At 45.8% G+C, this 17,845-nt stretch overlaps 1 protein-coding gene across 1 annotated transcript in view; it reads right to left on the reverse strand.

Annotated features, from left to right (window-relative positions):
- Positions 1–414: 414 nt before the first annotated feature.
- LOC139557905 (voltage-dependent L-type calcium channel subunit alpha-1D-like) overlaps positions 415–17,845 on the reverse strand; it is a 203,165-nt gene continuing 185,734 nt past the window's right edge. The window contains exons 42-48 of the mRNA XM_071373234.1: positions 11,307–11,432; positions 8,852–9,141; positions 5,484–5,615; positions 4,950–5,179; positions 4,264–4,388; positions 3,767–4,132; positions 415–3,595 (exon numbers count right to left, since the gene is read on the reverse strand). Of these exons, the coding sequence (XP_071229335.1) occupies positions 3,323–3,595; positions 3,767–4,132; positions 4,264–4,388; positions 4,950–5,179; positions 5,484–5,615; positions 8,852–9,141; positions 11,307–11,432 (1,542 nt within the window). The 3' untranslated portion in view covers positions 415–3,322. The remainder of the gene's footprint in view (positions 3,596–3,766; positions 4,133–4,263; positions 4,389–4,949; positions 5,180–5,483; positions 5,616–8,851; positions 9,142–11,306; positions 11,433–17,845) is intronic.

Genomic DNA, 17,845 nt, shown 5'->3' on the forward strand with positions numbered 1-17,845 from the left:
GTAAACGGGACGGACTGGGACCAAAACCGGTCCGGGAATTTCTAACACACCGGCCCATTTTGTTCTTCAGATAATAATAGTAATACTATACTACGCTATACTATTATAATAATTTACTATTACTAGTTACTACTGTTCTGCTAGTCTGCTAGTCTGCTTTCTTTCAATCATCTTAACTAGCATCTCTACTGTTGCTGCTGTGAGGAATGGATTAGTTAGTGCTGTGATAGACAGAACATTTCCACCTCCACCTCCCATCCCCTAGGGGGCAGCAGAACAGAGCATCCCACATTGACCAGGTGTCTGTAGCAAGACAACACTATAACGACTGTCAGGAGCCATCATAACCTGAGTAACACCGGTTAGCAACAACTCAAGAAGAACTGACGTGATAAACTGCTAAATAACAAACTACATGGATTACCATTTTATTCACCATGTTTTGTTTATCGATATGACATTAGAATTAATTGTATTAGATTCATATAGAATTATAGAAATCTGAATAAAAACAATGATGCTTTGACAATAACATTTCAACTGAACGTTTGTTTTTAGAGCTGATAAAACATGCATTTAAGTTAATGCCAGAATAAAATGAGCACAAAAATGAGCACATTTTCAGCAATTTCATGGTGCTTATAAACCCAGCATGTCCAGGATATAAATAAAAATAACTTTTAAAAATAAGAAGAAAAAAAATAGCTTGAAATGAAATTACTATAATTATTAAAAACAGCTATCACAGTGCATTTAGACAGAGACTGTGTCCTAAATGGGACACTATTCCCTCATTGATACTACATTGGACCAGAGCCCTGGTCAGAAGTAGTGCAGTATTTAGGGAACGGGGTGTAATTTGGGACGCAGCACAGCGACATCATGGAAAAACAACAAAATTAAAAAAACAGATGTGATGTGATCTGTTTTCAAACAGAAAGCAACATAGACGTAATATCTAACACAAAGAGAAGAAGAATAGAGTGGTGGTCCAATTCAGGTTTTAATTCAGCCAATTCAGGTTTTAATTAAACCAATTCAGGTTTTAATTCAGCCAATTCAGGTTTTAATTCAGCTAATTCAGGTTTTAATTAAACCAATTCAGGTTTTAATTCAGCCAATTCAGGTTTTAATTCAGCTAATTCAGGTTTTAATTAAACCAATTCAGGTTTTAATTCAGCCAATTCAGGTTTTAATTCAGCCAATTCAGGTTTTAATTCAGCCAAATCAGGTTTTAATTCAGCCAATTCAGGTTTTAATTCAGCCAATTCGGGCTAGTTAATTCTAATTCAAGAATTGAAAAATTCTCATAGAAAACAATGCAGACAATTTTCAATTCATGAATTTAATTTAAATTGCCTGAATTGAAAACTGAATTGACCCCAACCGACCCTGGTAGTAGACGCATCACGACGACAAGACAACAATTACAACTTTGTTTTTTAAAAAGTATTTCACAATTTCAGTTCTTTCATAAAATCAAAATAATCTAAAGCTGAAAAATGAAAAACATTGTACAGTATATCCAACAAGATAATGTGCATGTACAAGATAATGTGCATGTACAAGATAATGTGCATGTACAAGATAATGTGCACGTACAAGATAATGTGCATGTACAAGATAATGTGCATGTACAAGATAATGTGCACGTACAAGATAATGTGCACGTACAAGATAATGTGCACGTACAAGATAATGTGCACGTACAAGATAATGTGCACGTACAAGATAATGTGCACGTACAAGATAATGTGCACGTACAAGATAATGTGCATGTACAAGATAATGTGCACGTACAAGATAATGTACATGTACAACATGATGCGCAGTACAAATATCTTAAAGGAGTCCGTTATTAGAGACCCAACACAATTTGATGCAAATGTGTTCACGATCTGAGAGTGCTACTCACTGACTCACCCAGCAGACACACTGTGAGTCACACTCTCCCCATCTCTCTCTACTCTCTCTCTCCTACTCTCTCTCTCTCCACCCCATCTCTCTCTACTCTCTCTCTCTCTACTCTCTCTCTCTCTCCCCCATCTCTCTCTACTCTCTCTCTCTCTCCCCATCTCTCTCTACTCTCTCTCTCCTACTCTCTCTCTCTCCACCCCATCTCTCTCTACTCTCTCTCTCTCTACTCTCTCTCTCTCTCCCCCATCTCTCTCTACTCTCTCTCCTACACTCTCTCTCTCCACCCCATCTCTCTCTACTCTCTCTCTCTCTACTCTCTCTCTCTCCACCCCATCTCTCTCTTCTCTCTCTCCCCCATCTCTCTCTACTCTCTCTCTCCTACGCTCTCTCTCTCCCCCATCTCTCTCTACTCTCTCTCTCCTACTCTCTCTCTCTCTCTCCACCCCATCTCTTTCTCTCCTCTCTTTCTCCCCATCTCTCATTTTCTATTCTTCCATTAATGTGATCTTCTCCACACACACATACAACTCATCCTTAAGATCATCCACCTTCCTGAATCGGTTCCTCACCTCACCCACATATTTGTTTACTTCACAAATGGCCCCTTATTCCCTACATAGTCCCTAGTCCCTATGGACCCTGGTCAAAAAGCAGTGCACTATATAGCGTGCCTTTGGGGAGGTCATCTCTCACGTCTTTCTGTCTCTTTTTTTTCATCTTTCTCTTCTTTCACTTTTTTCTCTGTCGCTCCATCTAGTCCCTTTGGTCCATTCTCTGTCGCTCCATCTAGTCCCTTTGGTCCATTCTCTGTCGCTCCATCTAGTCCCTTTGGTCCATCCTCTGTCTCCTCATCTAGTCCCTTTGGTCCATTCTCTGTCTCTCCATCTAGTCCCTTTAGTCAATTCCCTGTCTCTCCATCTAGTCCCTTTGGTCCATCCTCTGTCTCTCCATCTAGTCCCTTTGGTCAATTCTCTGTCTCTCCATCTAGTCCCTTTGGTCCATCCTCTGTCTCTCCATCTAGTCCCTTTGGTCAATTCCCTGTCTCTCCATCTAGTCCCTTTGGTCCATCCTCTCTCTCCATCTAGTCCCTTTGGTCAATTCTCTGTCTCTCCATCTAGTCCCTTTGGTCCATCCTCTGTCTCTCCATCTAGTCCCTTTGGCCCATTATCTGTAAAGCCTAGAGGCCTATAATATATATCTGTCTATAGTCAAGATGGAGGGACTAAGGACACTAGACTAGACAACCTCTTGTCTGTCTGTCCAGCTCCATATCTGTCCTCCATCCGTCTGTCCCTCAGTTGTCCTCTATCTCTCTTGTGCCCAGTAAGTCTGGTCTGCTCCTGATCACAATAAACTCAATCAATCACGATCGATCGATTGATTAATTGATCGACCGTCGTCCAGATCAGAAGGAAGTGACGCAGGTCATCTCGTCCGCCAGGTCTTCCTCGTCGCGGCCCGTTCTGATTGGCTCCTCGTCGCTGTACAGGGTTCCAAGGTCGGGATTGTTCAGGAAACCGCCACCCCCTCCTCCCCTGCTTCCCCGACTTAGCAGGTCGCTGGCCGCACTCTCCATCTCGTCAATTGTCATGTGACACGCGTCAGCAATCTCCCGTTTGGCGAAGGCCACAAACTTGGGGTCCTTGGCATACAGACCCAGCCCCTCTGAGATCAGCACCTACATGGGGAGAGAAAGTGATTGGTTGATTGGTTCGTTGATATTTTTTTTTACTTAACACATTCATTTCTCATCAATAACCTGAATATAATGAATGCATTAGTCCAGACTCTATGGATGTTTATATCAATATCGATCTCTAAATATGTCTGAACGTGTAGTAATACTCACCGCTTCCACCAGGCTATCAGCGCTGCCTCTCTTGTCGCTGTAGTGAGGGCTGAGCTGTGTGGGGACCCTTAGTGTGGTATAGGCCCTGTATGGTGCCTGGGACCCTCCGGAGGGACAAGGGGGCCCCGTGTACCACCCCGCAGGGCCAGGTCGGGAGGTGGCCGCCGTCACGTTGGCCCCTCCACCCGTCTTGTCCCCCCAAATCCCGGAGCCGCCGCCGCCGCTGCCCCCCGCCCCTTCCTCTTCGACCAGGATGAGAGGGGCGTAGAGGAGGCGACCTCGGCGAGGGCAAGGGTTGGCCCAGGAGGCAGAGGAACCTGTTGAGGATCGGCTGCTGCTGCGACGAGACTCGTAACTACCGTACGTCTGGAGGGAAGGGAGAGAGAAATACAGAGGGGTTGAGAAATGCTACAGCCGTTGCTACACAAAGTTTCCAATATTGATGTGGTTATCTGTGTGTGTATGTGTGTGTGTGTGTGACGGTGCTGATGTGTTACCTGTGTAGTGACCTGTGTGCGTGCCCGGCAGGGGGGAGAGTTCTGGTGGTAGGTTCCTGGGATGGGGAGGTCATCATTGCTGTCCTGCCTCCTCAGACATTGGATATTAAAGGATGGCTTACGACCTGGGAGGAACCAGGAAGTAAACACGGAGTCACATGGTGTAACCAGGAAGTAAACAGGAAGTCACATGGTGGAACCAGGAAGTAAACAGGAAGTCACATGGAGGAAGCAAGAAATACAAATGAAGTCACATGGTGGAACCAGGAAGTAAGTAGGAAATCACACGGTGGAACCAGAAAGTAGACATGAAGGCACATGCAGGAACCAGGAAGTAAACAGGAAGTCACATGGATGAACCAGGATGGTGGAACCAGGAAGTAAATAGGATGTCACATGCAGGAACCAAGAAGGAAACAGGAAGTCACATGGAGGATGTTTCTCAAATGGAACCCTATTTACTATAGTGAAATACTGTACTTTTTGACGACGGCCCATAGGGACACAGCCTCAGATAGACATAGTTTACCACTGAATGAGGACAACCAAAATGAAGACACAGTGTCGAAGCCAAGAGCGTAAAATGTTTCTGAACATTGCAGATAGAAATGTCATGAATAGAGATGACATGATTCCTTACTCTACATGAGTGACAGGCATATTTATTTTCCATCATATAATTCTACCTGATTGTTCCCCACCGTCATGCCCCATGTAAAGCAGCCCTGGTGTTGTGATGTTACCGGTAGGTGTGGCGGGGAGGAGGCGTCTCCTCGCAGTCCTCCGTCCATCTCCATAGCCATTCCTGTTCCCGTTGCCATAGTTATTACCGTAGGCAGCGTTGCTGGGGGCGTGGGCGTCGTACGTGTGGTCATGCTGACCAGGGTACAGAGGAGGGTCGTCAGGGTAACGAAGTCTGAGTGGGAGGAATGGGATCGAGATTAAGATTAAGATCAAGATCAAGATCAAGGTCAAGGTCAAGATTAAGATTAAGATTAAGATTAAGATTAAGATCAAGATTAGGATCAAGATCAAAACAAAGATGTAGTGATAACACACACACACACACACACACACACACACACACACACACACACACACACACACACACACACACACACACACACACACACACACACACACACACACACACACACACACACACACACACACACACACACACACACACACACACACACACACACACACACACACACTACCTGTCACGAGGATCAAGGCTCTCGTTATCCTCATCGTAGTAACCCTCCTCTCCTCCGTAACTCTCCTCTCCTCCATCCATCCCTCCGTCACGACCTCGGACAGGAGAATACCTATCTCCTCTGCTGTCTCTTCTACTGGAGAGAGGGAAGGGATTGATTGACTGATAGACGGGCTGACTGGCTGACTACCTGACTGGCTGACTGACTGACTGGCTGACTGGCTGACTGATTAATGGAATGACTGACTACCTGACTGGCAGGCTGACTACCTGACTGGCTGACTAGCTGACTGGCTGACTAGCTGACTAGCTGACTGGCTGACTGGCTGACTGGCTGACTAGCTGACTGGCTGACTGACTGGCTGACTGGTTGACTGATTAATGGAATGACTGACTACCTGACTGGCAGGCTGACTACCTGATTGGCCGACTAGCTGACTGGCTGACTAGCTGACGGGCTGACAGGCTGGCTGACTACCTGACTGGCTGACTACCTGATAGGTGAAAATTATCTGTTAATTGAATGATTAGAATATTCCTCCCTGAACATATAATTGTATGGAATTGATTAGAATGTATAAAATCATAATCAATAAATGTGTAGTCCTAGTCAGAATTAGGGTAAAGACAATATATCTTTATGGTATTCTAAACACAGACTGTCTGAGCTTGGTGCCGACCTGACTAGAGTTTTGGGAGAGAACGGGGAGTACGTCTCAAGGACAAGGTCACTAATCTCTGGCGGCTGGGTAGCAGGACATGTGTGTGCGTCTGTTTGTGTGTATGTGTGTGTATGTGTGTGCGTATGGTTGTGTGAATGTGTGGGCGTGAGAAGTCAGTATAAAATGTATTGTTTTGTATTCTTGACTTTAGAACGTTCCCGTGAATAAACCTTTTTGACTATTTTAGCTGGGCCTCTGTCTGTTTCATTCGACCAGGATCTTACAAATTCTGGTTTGCAGTCTGAGGAATATAATTAAATTGGGTTATATACCTTGAGAACAACATTCTCTTATCACTACCTGACTGGCTGACGGGTTGACTGGCTGACTAGCTGACGGGCTGACTGGCTGACTGATTAATGGACTGACTGACGGACTGACTGGCAGGCTGACTACCTGACTGGCTGACTGATTAATGGACTGACTGACGGACTGACTGGCAGGCTGACTACCTGACTGGCTGACTGATTAATGGACTGACTGACGGACTGACTGGCTGGCTGATTAATGGAGTGACAAACTGATTGACGGACTGACAGACTGACTGACTACCTGACACTCCGTCATCATGAAGTGCTTTGAGAGACTAGTCAAGGACCATATCACCTCCACCCTACCGGACACCCTAGACCCACTCCAATTTGCTTACCGACCCAATAGGTCCACAGACGACGCAATCGCAACCACACTGCACACTGCCCTAACCCATCTGGACAAGAGGAATACCCATGTGAGAATGCTGTTCATCGATTACAGCTCAGCATTTAACACCATAGTACCCTCCAAACTCGTCATCAAGCTCGAGACCCTGGGTCTCGACCCCGCCCTGTGCAACTGGGTCCTGGACTTCCTGACGGGCCGCCCCCAGGTGGTGAGGGTAGGTAACAACATCTCCACCCCGCTGATCCTCAACACTGGGGCCCCACAAGGGTGCGTTCTGAGCCCTCTCCTGTACTCCCTGTTCACCCACGACTGCGTGGCCATGCACGCCTCCAACTCAATCATCAAGTTTGCGGATGACACTACAGTGGTAGGCTTGATCACCAACAACGACGAGACGGCCTACAGGGAGGAGGTGAGGGCCCTCGGAGTGTGGTGTCAGGAAAATAACCTCATACTCAACGTCAACAAAACAAAGGAGATGATTGTGGACTTCAGGAAACAGCAGAGGGAGCACCCCCCTATCCACATCGACGGGTCAGTAGTGGAGAAGGTGGAAAGTTTTAAGTTCCTCGGTGTACACATCACGGACAAACTGAACTGGTCCACCCACACAGACAGCGTTGTGAAGAAGGCGCAGCAGCGCCTCTTCAACCTCAGGAGGCTGAAGAAATTCGGCTTGTCACCAAAAGCACTCACAAACTTCTACAGATGCACAATCGAGAGCATCCTGTCGGGCTGTATCACCGCCTGGTACGGCAACTGCTCCGCCCACAACCGTAAGGCTCTCCAGAGGGTAGTGAGGTCTGCAGAACGCATCACCAGGGGCAAACTACCTGCCCTCCAGGACACCTACACCACCCGATGTCACAGGAAGGCCATAAAGATCATCAAGGACAACAACCACCCAAGCCACTGCCTGTTCACCCCGCTATCATCCAGAAGGCGAGGTCAGTACAGGTGCATCAAAGCAGGGACCGAGAGACTGAAAAACAGCTTCTATCTCAAGGCCATCAGACTGTTAAACAGCCACCACTAACATTTAGCGGCCGCTGCCAACATACTGACTCAACTCCAGCCACTTTAAAAATGGGAATTGATGGAAATTATGTAAAAATGTACCACTAGCCACTTTAAGCAATGCCACTTAATACAATGTTTACATACCCTACATTACCCATCTCATATGTATATATACTGTACTCTATATCATCTACTGCATCTTGCCATCTTTATGCAATACATGTACCACTAGCCACTTTAAACTATGCCACTTTATGTTTACATACCCTACAGTACTCATCTCATATGTATATACCGTACTCTATACCATCTACTGCATCTGCCATGCCGTTCTGTACCACCACTCATCCATATATCTTTATGTACATATTCTTTATCCCTTACACTTGTGTGTGTGTAAGGTAGTAGTGTGGAATTGTTAGGTTAGATTACTGTTGGTTATTACTGCATTGTCGGAACTAGAAGCACAAGCATTTCGCTACACTCGCATTAACATCTGCTAACCATGTGTATGTGACTAATAACATTTGATTTGATTTGATTTGATTTGACTAGCTGATTGATTGATGGACTGACAGACTGACGGGCTGATTGGGAGCTATGAAAACAGGAGAAACATGCTTTAACAGAATGAGATAAAGGATCTGTGAGAAGGGTCCGTCTGGTCGTCAGTCAGAACCACGTAACATCGGATTTTATCGTAGCGTCTGCGACAACTAAGGAACATTGTTCTCAAACACAGATTTCTCCTTCACTGATCATTTGGACAAATCACGTGTTTCAAATTTCGGATGGGGAGGGGACATTTGGCCCATTGGCTGAAAGTTTCTGTTCAAGGGGGTGGAGACTGTGGGGGTGGAGACTGTGGGGGTGGAGACTCTATCCAAAACCTAATGGAAAATCGTATTCAATTACCTGAGATTTTTTTGTTGTTTAGGGTTTCCGAGATTAGTCAAGTGCCTACCTTGAATACTTGTTAGAATTCCTTCTGCTCATGGCCGGTTGGTCCACCAGTCCGTTCTTAATGGAAGAATGACGATGATGATGGTTGAGCGAAGACCTCATGTTGTCTCCTCGTCTCAGCTCATCCTGCTCCGGGCCTCCTCCGTTGGGGGTCTTGGAGAAGGAGGTGGAACCTCGGTGGGCCAGACCCCCGTTGGAGAGACTCTCCCTGGGCATACCTCCTCCTCCAGTAAGGGTGGTGACCATGGAGCCACGCCTGTCCTTACCCTCAGGGGCATAGCCATTATCAGTCTGTGGGGAGAATGTTAAAGGGGATAAGTTGATCACTGAAATGATCGTGAACTCTAGCCTCTCTCTCTCTCTCTCTCTCTCTCTCTCTCTCTCTCTCTCTCTCTCTCTCTCTCTCTCTCTCTCTCTCTCTCTCTCTCTCTCTCTCTCTCTCTCTCTCTCTCTCTCTCTCTCTCTCTCTCTCTCTCTCTCTCTCTCTCTCTCTCTCTCTCTCTCTCTCTCTCTCTCTCTCTCTCTCTCTCTCTCTCTCTCTCTCTCTCTCTCTCTCTCTCTCTCTCAAAATACATGTGTGGTGCATTGACACTGCAGAGCAATCTTTTCTCCATCGGAAGTTTACATACACTTAGGTTGGAGTCATTAAAACTAGTTTTTTAACCACTCCACAAATTTCTTGTTAACAAACTATATATTTGGCAAGTCGGTTAGGACATCTACTTTGTGCATGACACAAGTAATTCTTCCAACAATTGTTTACAGACAGATTATTTCACCTATAATTCACTGTATCACAATTCCAGTGGGTCAGAAGTTTACATACACTAAGTTGACTGTGCCTTTAAACTGCTTGGAAAATTCCAGAAAATTATGTCATGGCTTTAGAAGCTTCTGATAGGCTAATTGACATAATTTGAGTCAATTGGAGGTGTACCTGTGGATGTATTTCAAGGCCTACCTTCAAACCCAGTGACTCTTTACTTGACATCATCGGAAAATCAAAAGAAATCAGCCAAGACATCAGAAAAAAATTGCAGACCTCCACAAGTCTGGTTCATTCTTGGGAAATTTCCAAATGCCTGAAGGTACCATGTTTATCTTTACAAACAATAGTACGCAAGTATAAACACCATGAGACCACGCAGCCGTCACGTACTTTGGTGCGAAAAGTGCAAATCAATCCCAGAACAACAGCAAAGGACCTTGTGAAGATGCTGGAGGAAACAGGTACAAAAGTATCTATATCCACAGTAAAACGAGTCCTATATCGACATAACCTGAAAGGCCACTCAGCAAGGAAGAAGCCACTGCTCCAAAACCACCATAAAAAAGCCAGACTACGGTTTGCAACTGCACATGGGGACAAAGATCGTACTTTTTGGAGAAATGTCCTCTGGTCTGATGAAACAAAAATAGAACTGTTTGGAGGTGCTTTGCTGCAGGAGGGACTGGTGCACTTCACAAAATAGATGGCATCATGAGGGAGGGAAATGATGTGGATATACTGAAGCAACATCTCAAGACATCAGTCAGGAAGTTAAAGCTTGGTCGCAAATGGGTCTTCCAAATGGACAATGACCCCAAGCATACTTCCAAAGTTGTGGCAAAATGGCTTAAAAAGTCAAGGTATTGGAGTGGCCATCACAAAGCCCTGACCTCAATCCTATAGAACATTTGTGGGCAGAACTGAAAAAGCGTGTGCGAGCAAGGAGGCCAACAAACCTGACTCAGTTACACCAGCTCTGTCAGGAGGAATGGGCCAAAATTCACCCAACTTATTGTGAGAAGCTTGTGGAAGGCTACCCAAAACATTTAACAATGCTACCAAATACTAATTGAGTGTATGTAAACTTCTGACCCACTGGGAATGTGATGAAAGAAATTAAAGCTGAAATAAATCATTCTCTCTACTTGCACATCATCATCTGCTCATTTATCACTCCAGTGTTAATCTGCTAAATTGTAATTACTTTGCTACTATGGCCTATTTATTGCCTTACCTCCTCACGCCATTTGCACACACTGTATATAGACTTTCTTTTTTTCTATTGTGTTATTGACTACGCTTGTTTATTCCATGTGTAACTCTGTGTTTGTGTCGCACTACTTTGCTTTATCTTGGCCAGGTCGCAGTTGTAAATGACAACTTGTTCTCAACTAGCTTACCTGGATAAATAAAGGTGAAATTTAAAAAAAATTCGAATAAAAATAAAAATAAAATTCTAACATTTCACATTCTTAAAATAAAGTGGTGATCCTAACTGACCTAAGACAGGGAATTTTTACTAGGATTAAATGTCAGGAATTGTGGAAAACTGAGTTTAAATGTATTTGGCGAAGGTGTATGTAAACTTCCGACTTCAACTGTACATATTTAAAGGAGCTCTCTGCTTAGGCTGCTACTAGGGCACCATGGTAACTACAGAACAATTATGCCCTCTTCCAACTGTAACCTTATAGGGAGAATCATCTTCCTCTGGCTCTTCCTCCATGCCCTCTTCCTCCTCCAGGTCAGCTGACATGGCCATCCTCATCTCCGGCCCCAGGTCCTGCAGCGTACGCAGACCCGCCTGACACAGCTGCACACGAAGAGAGAGAAGGTGAGAACGTGTGTATATATATATTTATAAATATCTATACAGACCAATATATATATATATATATATATATATATATACACTGCTCAAAAAAAATAAAGGGAACACTTAAACAACACAATGTAACTCCAAGTCAATCACACTTCTGTGAAATCAAACTGTCCACTTAGGAAGCAACACTGATTGACAATAAATTTCACATGGTGGAAATTATAGGTGGAACAGGTGGAAATTATAGGCAATTAGCAAGACACCCCCAATAAAGGAGTGGTTCTGCAGGTGGTGACCACAGACCACTTCTCAGTTCCTATGCTTCCTGGCTGATGTTTTGGTCACTTTTGAATGCTGGCGGTGCTTTCACTCTAGTGGTAGCATGAGACGGAGTCTACAACCCACACAAGTGGCTCAGGTAGTGCAGCTCATCCAGGATGGCACATCAATGTGAGCTGTGGCAAGAAGGTTTGCTGTGTCTGTCAGCGTAGTGTCCAGAGCATGGAGGCACTACCAGGAGACAGGCCAGTACATCAGGAGACGTGGAGGAGGCCGTAGGAGGGCAACAACCCAGCAGCAGGACCGCTACCTCCGCCTTTGTGCAAGGAGGAGCACTGCCAGAGCCCTGCAAAATGACCTCCAGCAGGCCACAAATGTGCATGTGTCTGCTCAAACGGTCAGAAACAGACTCCATGAGGGTGGTATGAGGGTCTGACGTCCACAGGTGGGGGTTGTGCTTACAGCCCAACACCGTGCAGGACGTTTGGAATTTGCCAGAGAACACCAAGATTGGCAAATTCGCCACTGGCGCCCTGTGCTCTTCACAGATGAAAGCAGGTTCACACTGAGCACATGTGACAGACGTGACAGAGTCTGGAGACGCCGTGGAGAACGTTCTGCTGCCTGCAACATCCTCCAGCATGACCGGTTTGGCGGTGGGTCAGTCATGGTGTGGGGTGGCATTTCTTTGGGGGGCCGCACAGCCCTCCATGTGCTCGCCAGAGGTAGCCTGACTGCCATTAGGTACCGAGATGAGATCCTCAGACCCCTTGTGAGACCATATGCTGGTGCGGTTGGCCCTGGGTTCCTCCTAATGCAAGACAATGCTAGACCTCATGTGGCTGGAGTGTGTCAGCAGTTCCTGCAAGAGGAAGGCATTGATGCTATGGACTGGCCCGCCCGTTCCCCAGACCTGAATCCAATTGAGCACATCTGGGACATCATGTCTCGCTCCATCCACCAACGCCACGTTGCACCACAGACTGTCCAGGAGTTGGCGGATGCTTTAGTCCAGGTCTGGGAGGAGATCCCTCAGGAGACCATCCGCCACCTCATCAGGAGCATGCCCAGGCGTTGTAGGGAGGTCATACAGGCACGTGGAGGCCACACACACTACTGAGCCTCATTTTGACTTGTTTTAAGGACATTACATCAAAGTTGGATCAGCCTGTAGTGTGGTTTTCCACTTTAATTTTGAGTGTGACTCCAAATCCAGACCTCCATGGGTTGATAAATTTGATTTCCATTGATAATTTTTGTGTGATTTTGTTGTCAGCACATTCAACTATGTAAAGAAAAAAGTATTTAATAAGAATATTTCATTCATTCAGATCTAGGATGTGTTATTTTAGTGTTCCCTTTATTTTTTTGAGCAGTGTATATATATACACACACCATGACACATCTACTTAACTAGTACTCTACCGTATAGCTAGTACTCTACCGTATAGCTAGTACTCTACCGCATAGCTAGTACTCTACCGCATAGCTAGTACTCTACCATGTAGCTAGTACTCTACCGTATAGTTACTACTCTACCGTGTAGTTAGTACTCTACCGTATAGCTAGTACTCTACCGCATAGCTAGTACTCTACCGTATAGTTACTACTCTACCGTGTAGTTAGTACTCTACCGTATAGCTAGTACTCTACCGCATAGCTAGTACTCTACCGTATAGCTAGTACTCTACCATGTAGCTAGTACTCTACCGCATAGTTCGAACTCCACCGTATAGCTAGTACTCTCATAGTGTTAGTACTCTACTGTATAGCTAGTACTCTACCGTATAGCTAGTATTCTACCGTGTAGTTAGTACTCTACCGTATAGTTAGTACTCTACCGTATAGTTAGTACTCTACCATGTATAGCTAGTACTCTACCGCATAGTCAGTACTCTACCATATAGCTAGTACTCTACCGTGTAGTTAGTACTCTACCGTATAGTTAGTACTCTACCGTATAGTTAGTACTCTACCTTATAGCTAGTACTCTACCGTATAGCTAGTACTCTACCATGTAGCTAGTACTCTACCATGTAGCTAGTACTCTACCGCATAGTTCGAACTCCACCGTATAGTTAGTACTCTCATAGTGTTAGTACTCTACCGTATAGTTACTACTCTACCGTATAGTTACTACTCTACCGTATAGTTAGTACTCTACCGTATAGTTAGTACTCTACCGTATAGTTAGTACTCTACCGCATAGCTAGTACTCTACCGTTTAGTTACTACTATACAGTGTAGTTAATACTCTATCGTATAACTAGTACTCTACCATGTAGCTAGTACTCTACCGTATAGTTAGTAATCTCGTACAGCTAGTACTCTACCGTATAGCTAGTATTCTACCTTATAGTTGGTGTTCTTCTGTATAGTTAGTACTCTATTGTATAGTTAGTACTATATTGTATAGCTAGTACTCTATTGTATAGCTAGTACTCTATTGTATAGGTAGTACTCTACCGCATAGTTAGTACTCTACCGCATAGTTAGTACTCCACCGTATACTGTAGCTAGTACTCTACCATATAGCTAGTACTCTACCGTATAGTTAGTACTCTACCGTATAGCTAGTACTCTACCGTATAGCTAGTACTCTACCGTATGGCTAGTACTATACCGTATAGTTAGTACTCTACCATATAGTTAGTACTCTATTGTACAGCTAGTACTCTATTGTATAGCTAGTACTCTATTGTATAGCTAGTACTCTACCGCAAAGTTAGTACTCCACCGTATACTGTAGATAGTACTCTACCATATAACTAGTACTCTACCGTATAGCTAGTACTCTACCGTATAGTTAGTACTCTACCGTATAGCTAGTAATCTACCATATAGCTAGTACTCTACCATATAGCTAGTACTATACCGTATAGCTAGTACTCTATTGTATAGTTAGTACTCTATTGTATAGCCAGTACTCTATTGTATCTATATTGTACCGTACAGCTAGTACTCTACCGCATAGTTAGTACTCTACCGCATAGCTAGTACTCTCGTATAGCTAGTACTCTAGCGTATAGTTAGTACTCTACCATATAGTTAGTACTCTACCATATAGTTAGTACTCTATTGTATAGTTAGTACTCTACCGTATAGTTAGTACTCCACCGTATACTGTAGCTAGTACTCTACCATATAGTTAGTACTCTACCGTGCAGCTAGTACTCTACCGTATAGTTAGTAGTCTACCATGTAGTTAGTACTCTATCGTATAGCTAGTACTCTATCGTATAGCTAGTACTCTATCGTATAGCTAGTACTCTACCGTATAGCTAGTACTCTACCGTATAGCTAGTACTCTACCGTATAGCTAGTACTCTACCGTATACTGTAGCTAGTACTCTACCATTGAACTAGCACTTTACCGTATAGTTAGTACTCCACCGTATATACAGTATATAAAGAGCAGCTACTGACCGTATACAGAGGAGACAGTATGCAGAGGAGACAGTATGCAGAGGAGACAGTATGCAGCAGCGGAGACAGTATGCAGCAGAGGAGACAATATGCAGCAGCGGAGACAGTATGCAGCAGAGGAGACAGTATGCAGCAGAGGAGACAGTATGCAACAGAGGAGACAGTATGCAGCAGAGGAGACAGTATGCAGCAGAGGAGACAGTATGCAGCAGAGGAGACAGTATACAGCAGAGGAGACAGTATGCAGCAGCGGAGACAGTATACAGCAGAGGAGACAGTATGCAGCAGAGGAGACAGTATGCAGCAGAGGAGACAGTATGCAGCAGAGGAGACAGTATGCAACAGAGAAGACAGTATGCAGCAGAGGAGACAGTATGCAGCATAGGAGGCAGTATGCAGCAGAGGAGACAGTATACAGCAGAGGAGACAGTATGCAGCAGCGGAGACAGTATACAGCAGAGGAGACGGTATGCAGCAGAGGAGACGGTATACAGCAGAGGAGCCAGTATGCAGCAGCGGAGACAGTATGCACCCAGAGGAGACAGTATGCAGCAGAGGAGAAAGTATGCAGCAGAGGAGACAGTATGCAGCAGAGGAGACAGTATGCAGCAGAGGAGCCAGCATGCAGCAGCGGAGACAGTATGCAGCAGAGGAGACAGTCTGCAGCAGCGGAGACAGCATACAGCAGAGGAGACAGTATGCAGCAGAGGAGTCAGTATTCAGCCAGAGGAGACAATATGCAGCAGAGGAGACGGTATGCAGCAGAGGAGACTGTATGCAGCAGAGGAGACGGTATGCAGCAGAGGAGACAGTATGCAGCAGAGGAGACAGTATGCAGCAGAGGAGACAGTATACAGCAGAGGAGACAGTATACAGCAGAGGAGACAGTATGCAGCAGAGGAGAAAGTATGCAGCAGAGGAGACAGTATGCAACAGAGGAGACAGTGTGCAACAGAGGAGACAGTATGCAGCAGAGGAGACAGTATACAGCAGAGGAGACGGTATGCAGCAGAGGAGGCGGTATACAGCAGAGGAGCCAGTATGCAGCAGCGGAGACAGTATGCACCCAGAGGAGACAGTATGCAGCAGAGGAGACAGTATGCAGCAGAGGAGACAGTATGCAGCAGAGGAGACAGTATGCAGCAGAGGAGCCAGCATGCAGCAGCGGAGACAGTATGCAGCAGAGGAGACAGTCTGCAGCAGCGGAGACAGTATACAGCAGAGGAGACAGTATGCAGCAGAGGAGTCAGTATTCAGCCAGAGGAGACAATATGCAGCAGAGGAGACGGTATGCAGCAGAGGAGACTGTATGCAGCAGAGGAGACGGTATGCAGCAGAGGAGACAGTATGCAGCAGAGGAGACAGTATGCAGCAGAGGAGACAGTATACAGCAGAGGAGACAGTATGCAGCAGCGGAGACAGTATACAGCAGAGGAGACAGTATGCAGCAGAGGAGAAAGTATGCAGCAGAGGAGACAGTATGCAACAGAGGAGACAGTGTGCAACAGAGGAGACAGTATGCAGCAGAGGAGACAGTATACAGCAGAGGAGACAGTATGCAGCAGAGGAGACAGTATGCAGCAGAGGAGACAGTATGCAACAGAGGAGACAGTATGCAGCAGAGGAGACAATATGCAGCATAGGAGACAGTATGCAGCAGAGGAGACAGTATACAGCAGAGGAGACAATATGCAGCACCGGAGACAGTATACAGCAGAGGAGACGGTATGCAGCAGAGGAGACGGTATACAGCAGAGGAGCCAGTATGCAGCAGCGGAGACAGTATGCAGCCAGAGGAGACAGTATGCAGCAGAGGAGACAGTATGCAGCAGAGGAGACAGTATGCAGCAGAGGAGACAGTATGCAGCAGAGGAGACAGTATGCAGCAGAGGAGACAGCATGCAGCAGCGGAGACAGCATGCAGCAGAGGAGACAGTCTGCAGCAGCGGAGACAGTATACAGCAGAGGAGACAGTATGCAGCAGAGGAGACAGTATGCAGCAGAGGAGACAGCATGCAGCAGCGGAGACAGTATGCAGCAGAGGAGACAGTCTGCAGCAGCGGAGACAGTATACAGCAGAGGAGACAGTATGCAGCAGAGGAGTCAGTATTCAGCCAGAGGAGACAGTATGCAGCAGAGGAGACGGTATGCAGCAGAGGAGACGGTATGCAGCAGAGGAGACGGTATGCAGCAGAGGAGACAGTATGCAGCAGAGGAGACAGTATGCAGCAGAGGAGACAGTATGCAGAGGAGAAGGTATGCAGCAGCGGAGACAGTATGCAGAGGAGACAGTATGCAGCAGAGGAGACAGTATGCAGAGAAGACAGTATGCAGAGGAGACAGTATGCAGAGGAGACAGTATGCAGCAGAGGAGACAGTATGCAGCAGAGGAGACAGTATGCAGCCAGAGGAGACAGTATGCAGCAGAGGAGACAGTATGCAGCCAGATGAGACGGTATGCAGCCAGATGAGACGGTATGCAGCAGAGGAGACAGTATGCAGCAGAGGAGACAGTATGCAGCAGAGGAGACAGTATGCTGCCAGAGGAGACAGTATGCTGCCAGAGGAGACAGTATGCAGCAGAGGAGACAGTATGCAGCAGAGGAGACAGTATGCAGCAGAGGAGACGGTATGCAGAGGAGTCAGTATGCAGCAGAGGAGACGATATGCAGCAGAGGAGACAGTATGCAGCAGAGGAG

This window comes from Salvelinus alpinus, chromosome 28, assembly GCF_045679555.1.
Source record: "Salvelinus alpinus chromosome 28, SLU_Salpinus.1, whole genome shotgun sequence".
NCBI lineage: Eukaryota > Metazoa > Chordata > Actinopteri > Salmoniformes > Salmonidae > Salvelinus > Salvelinus alpinus.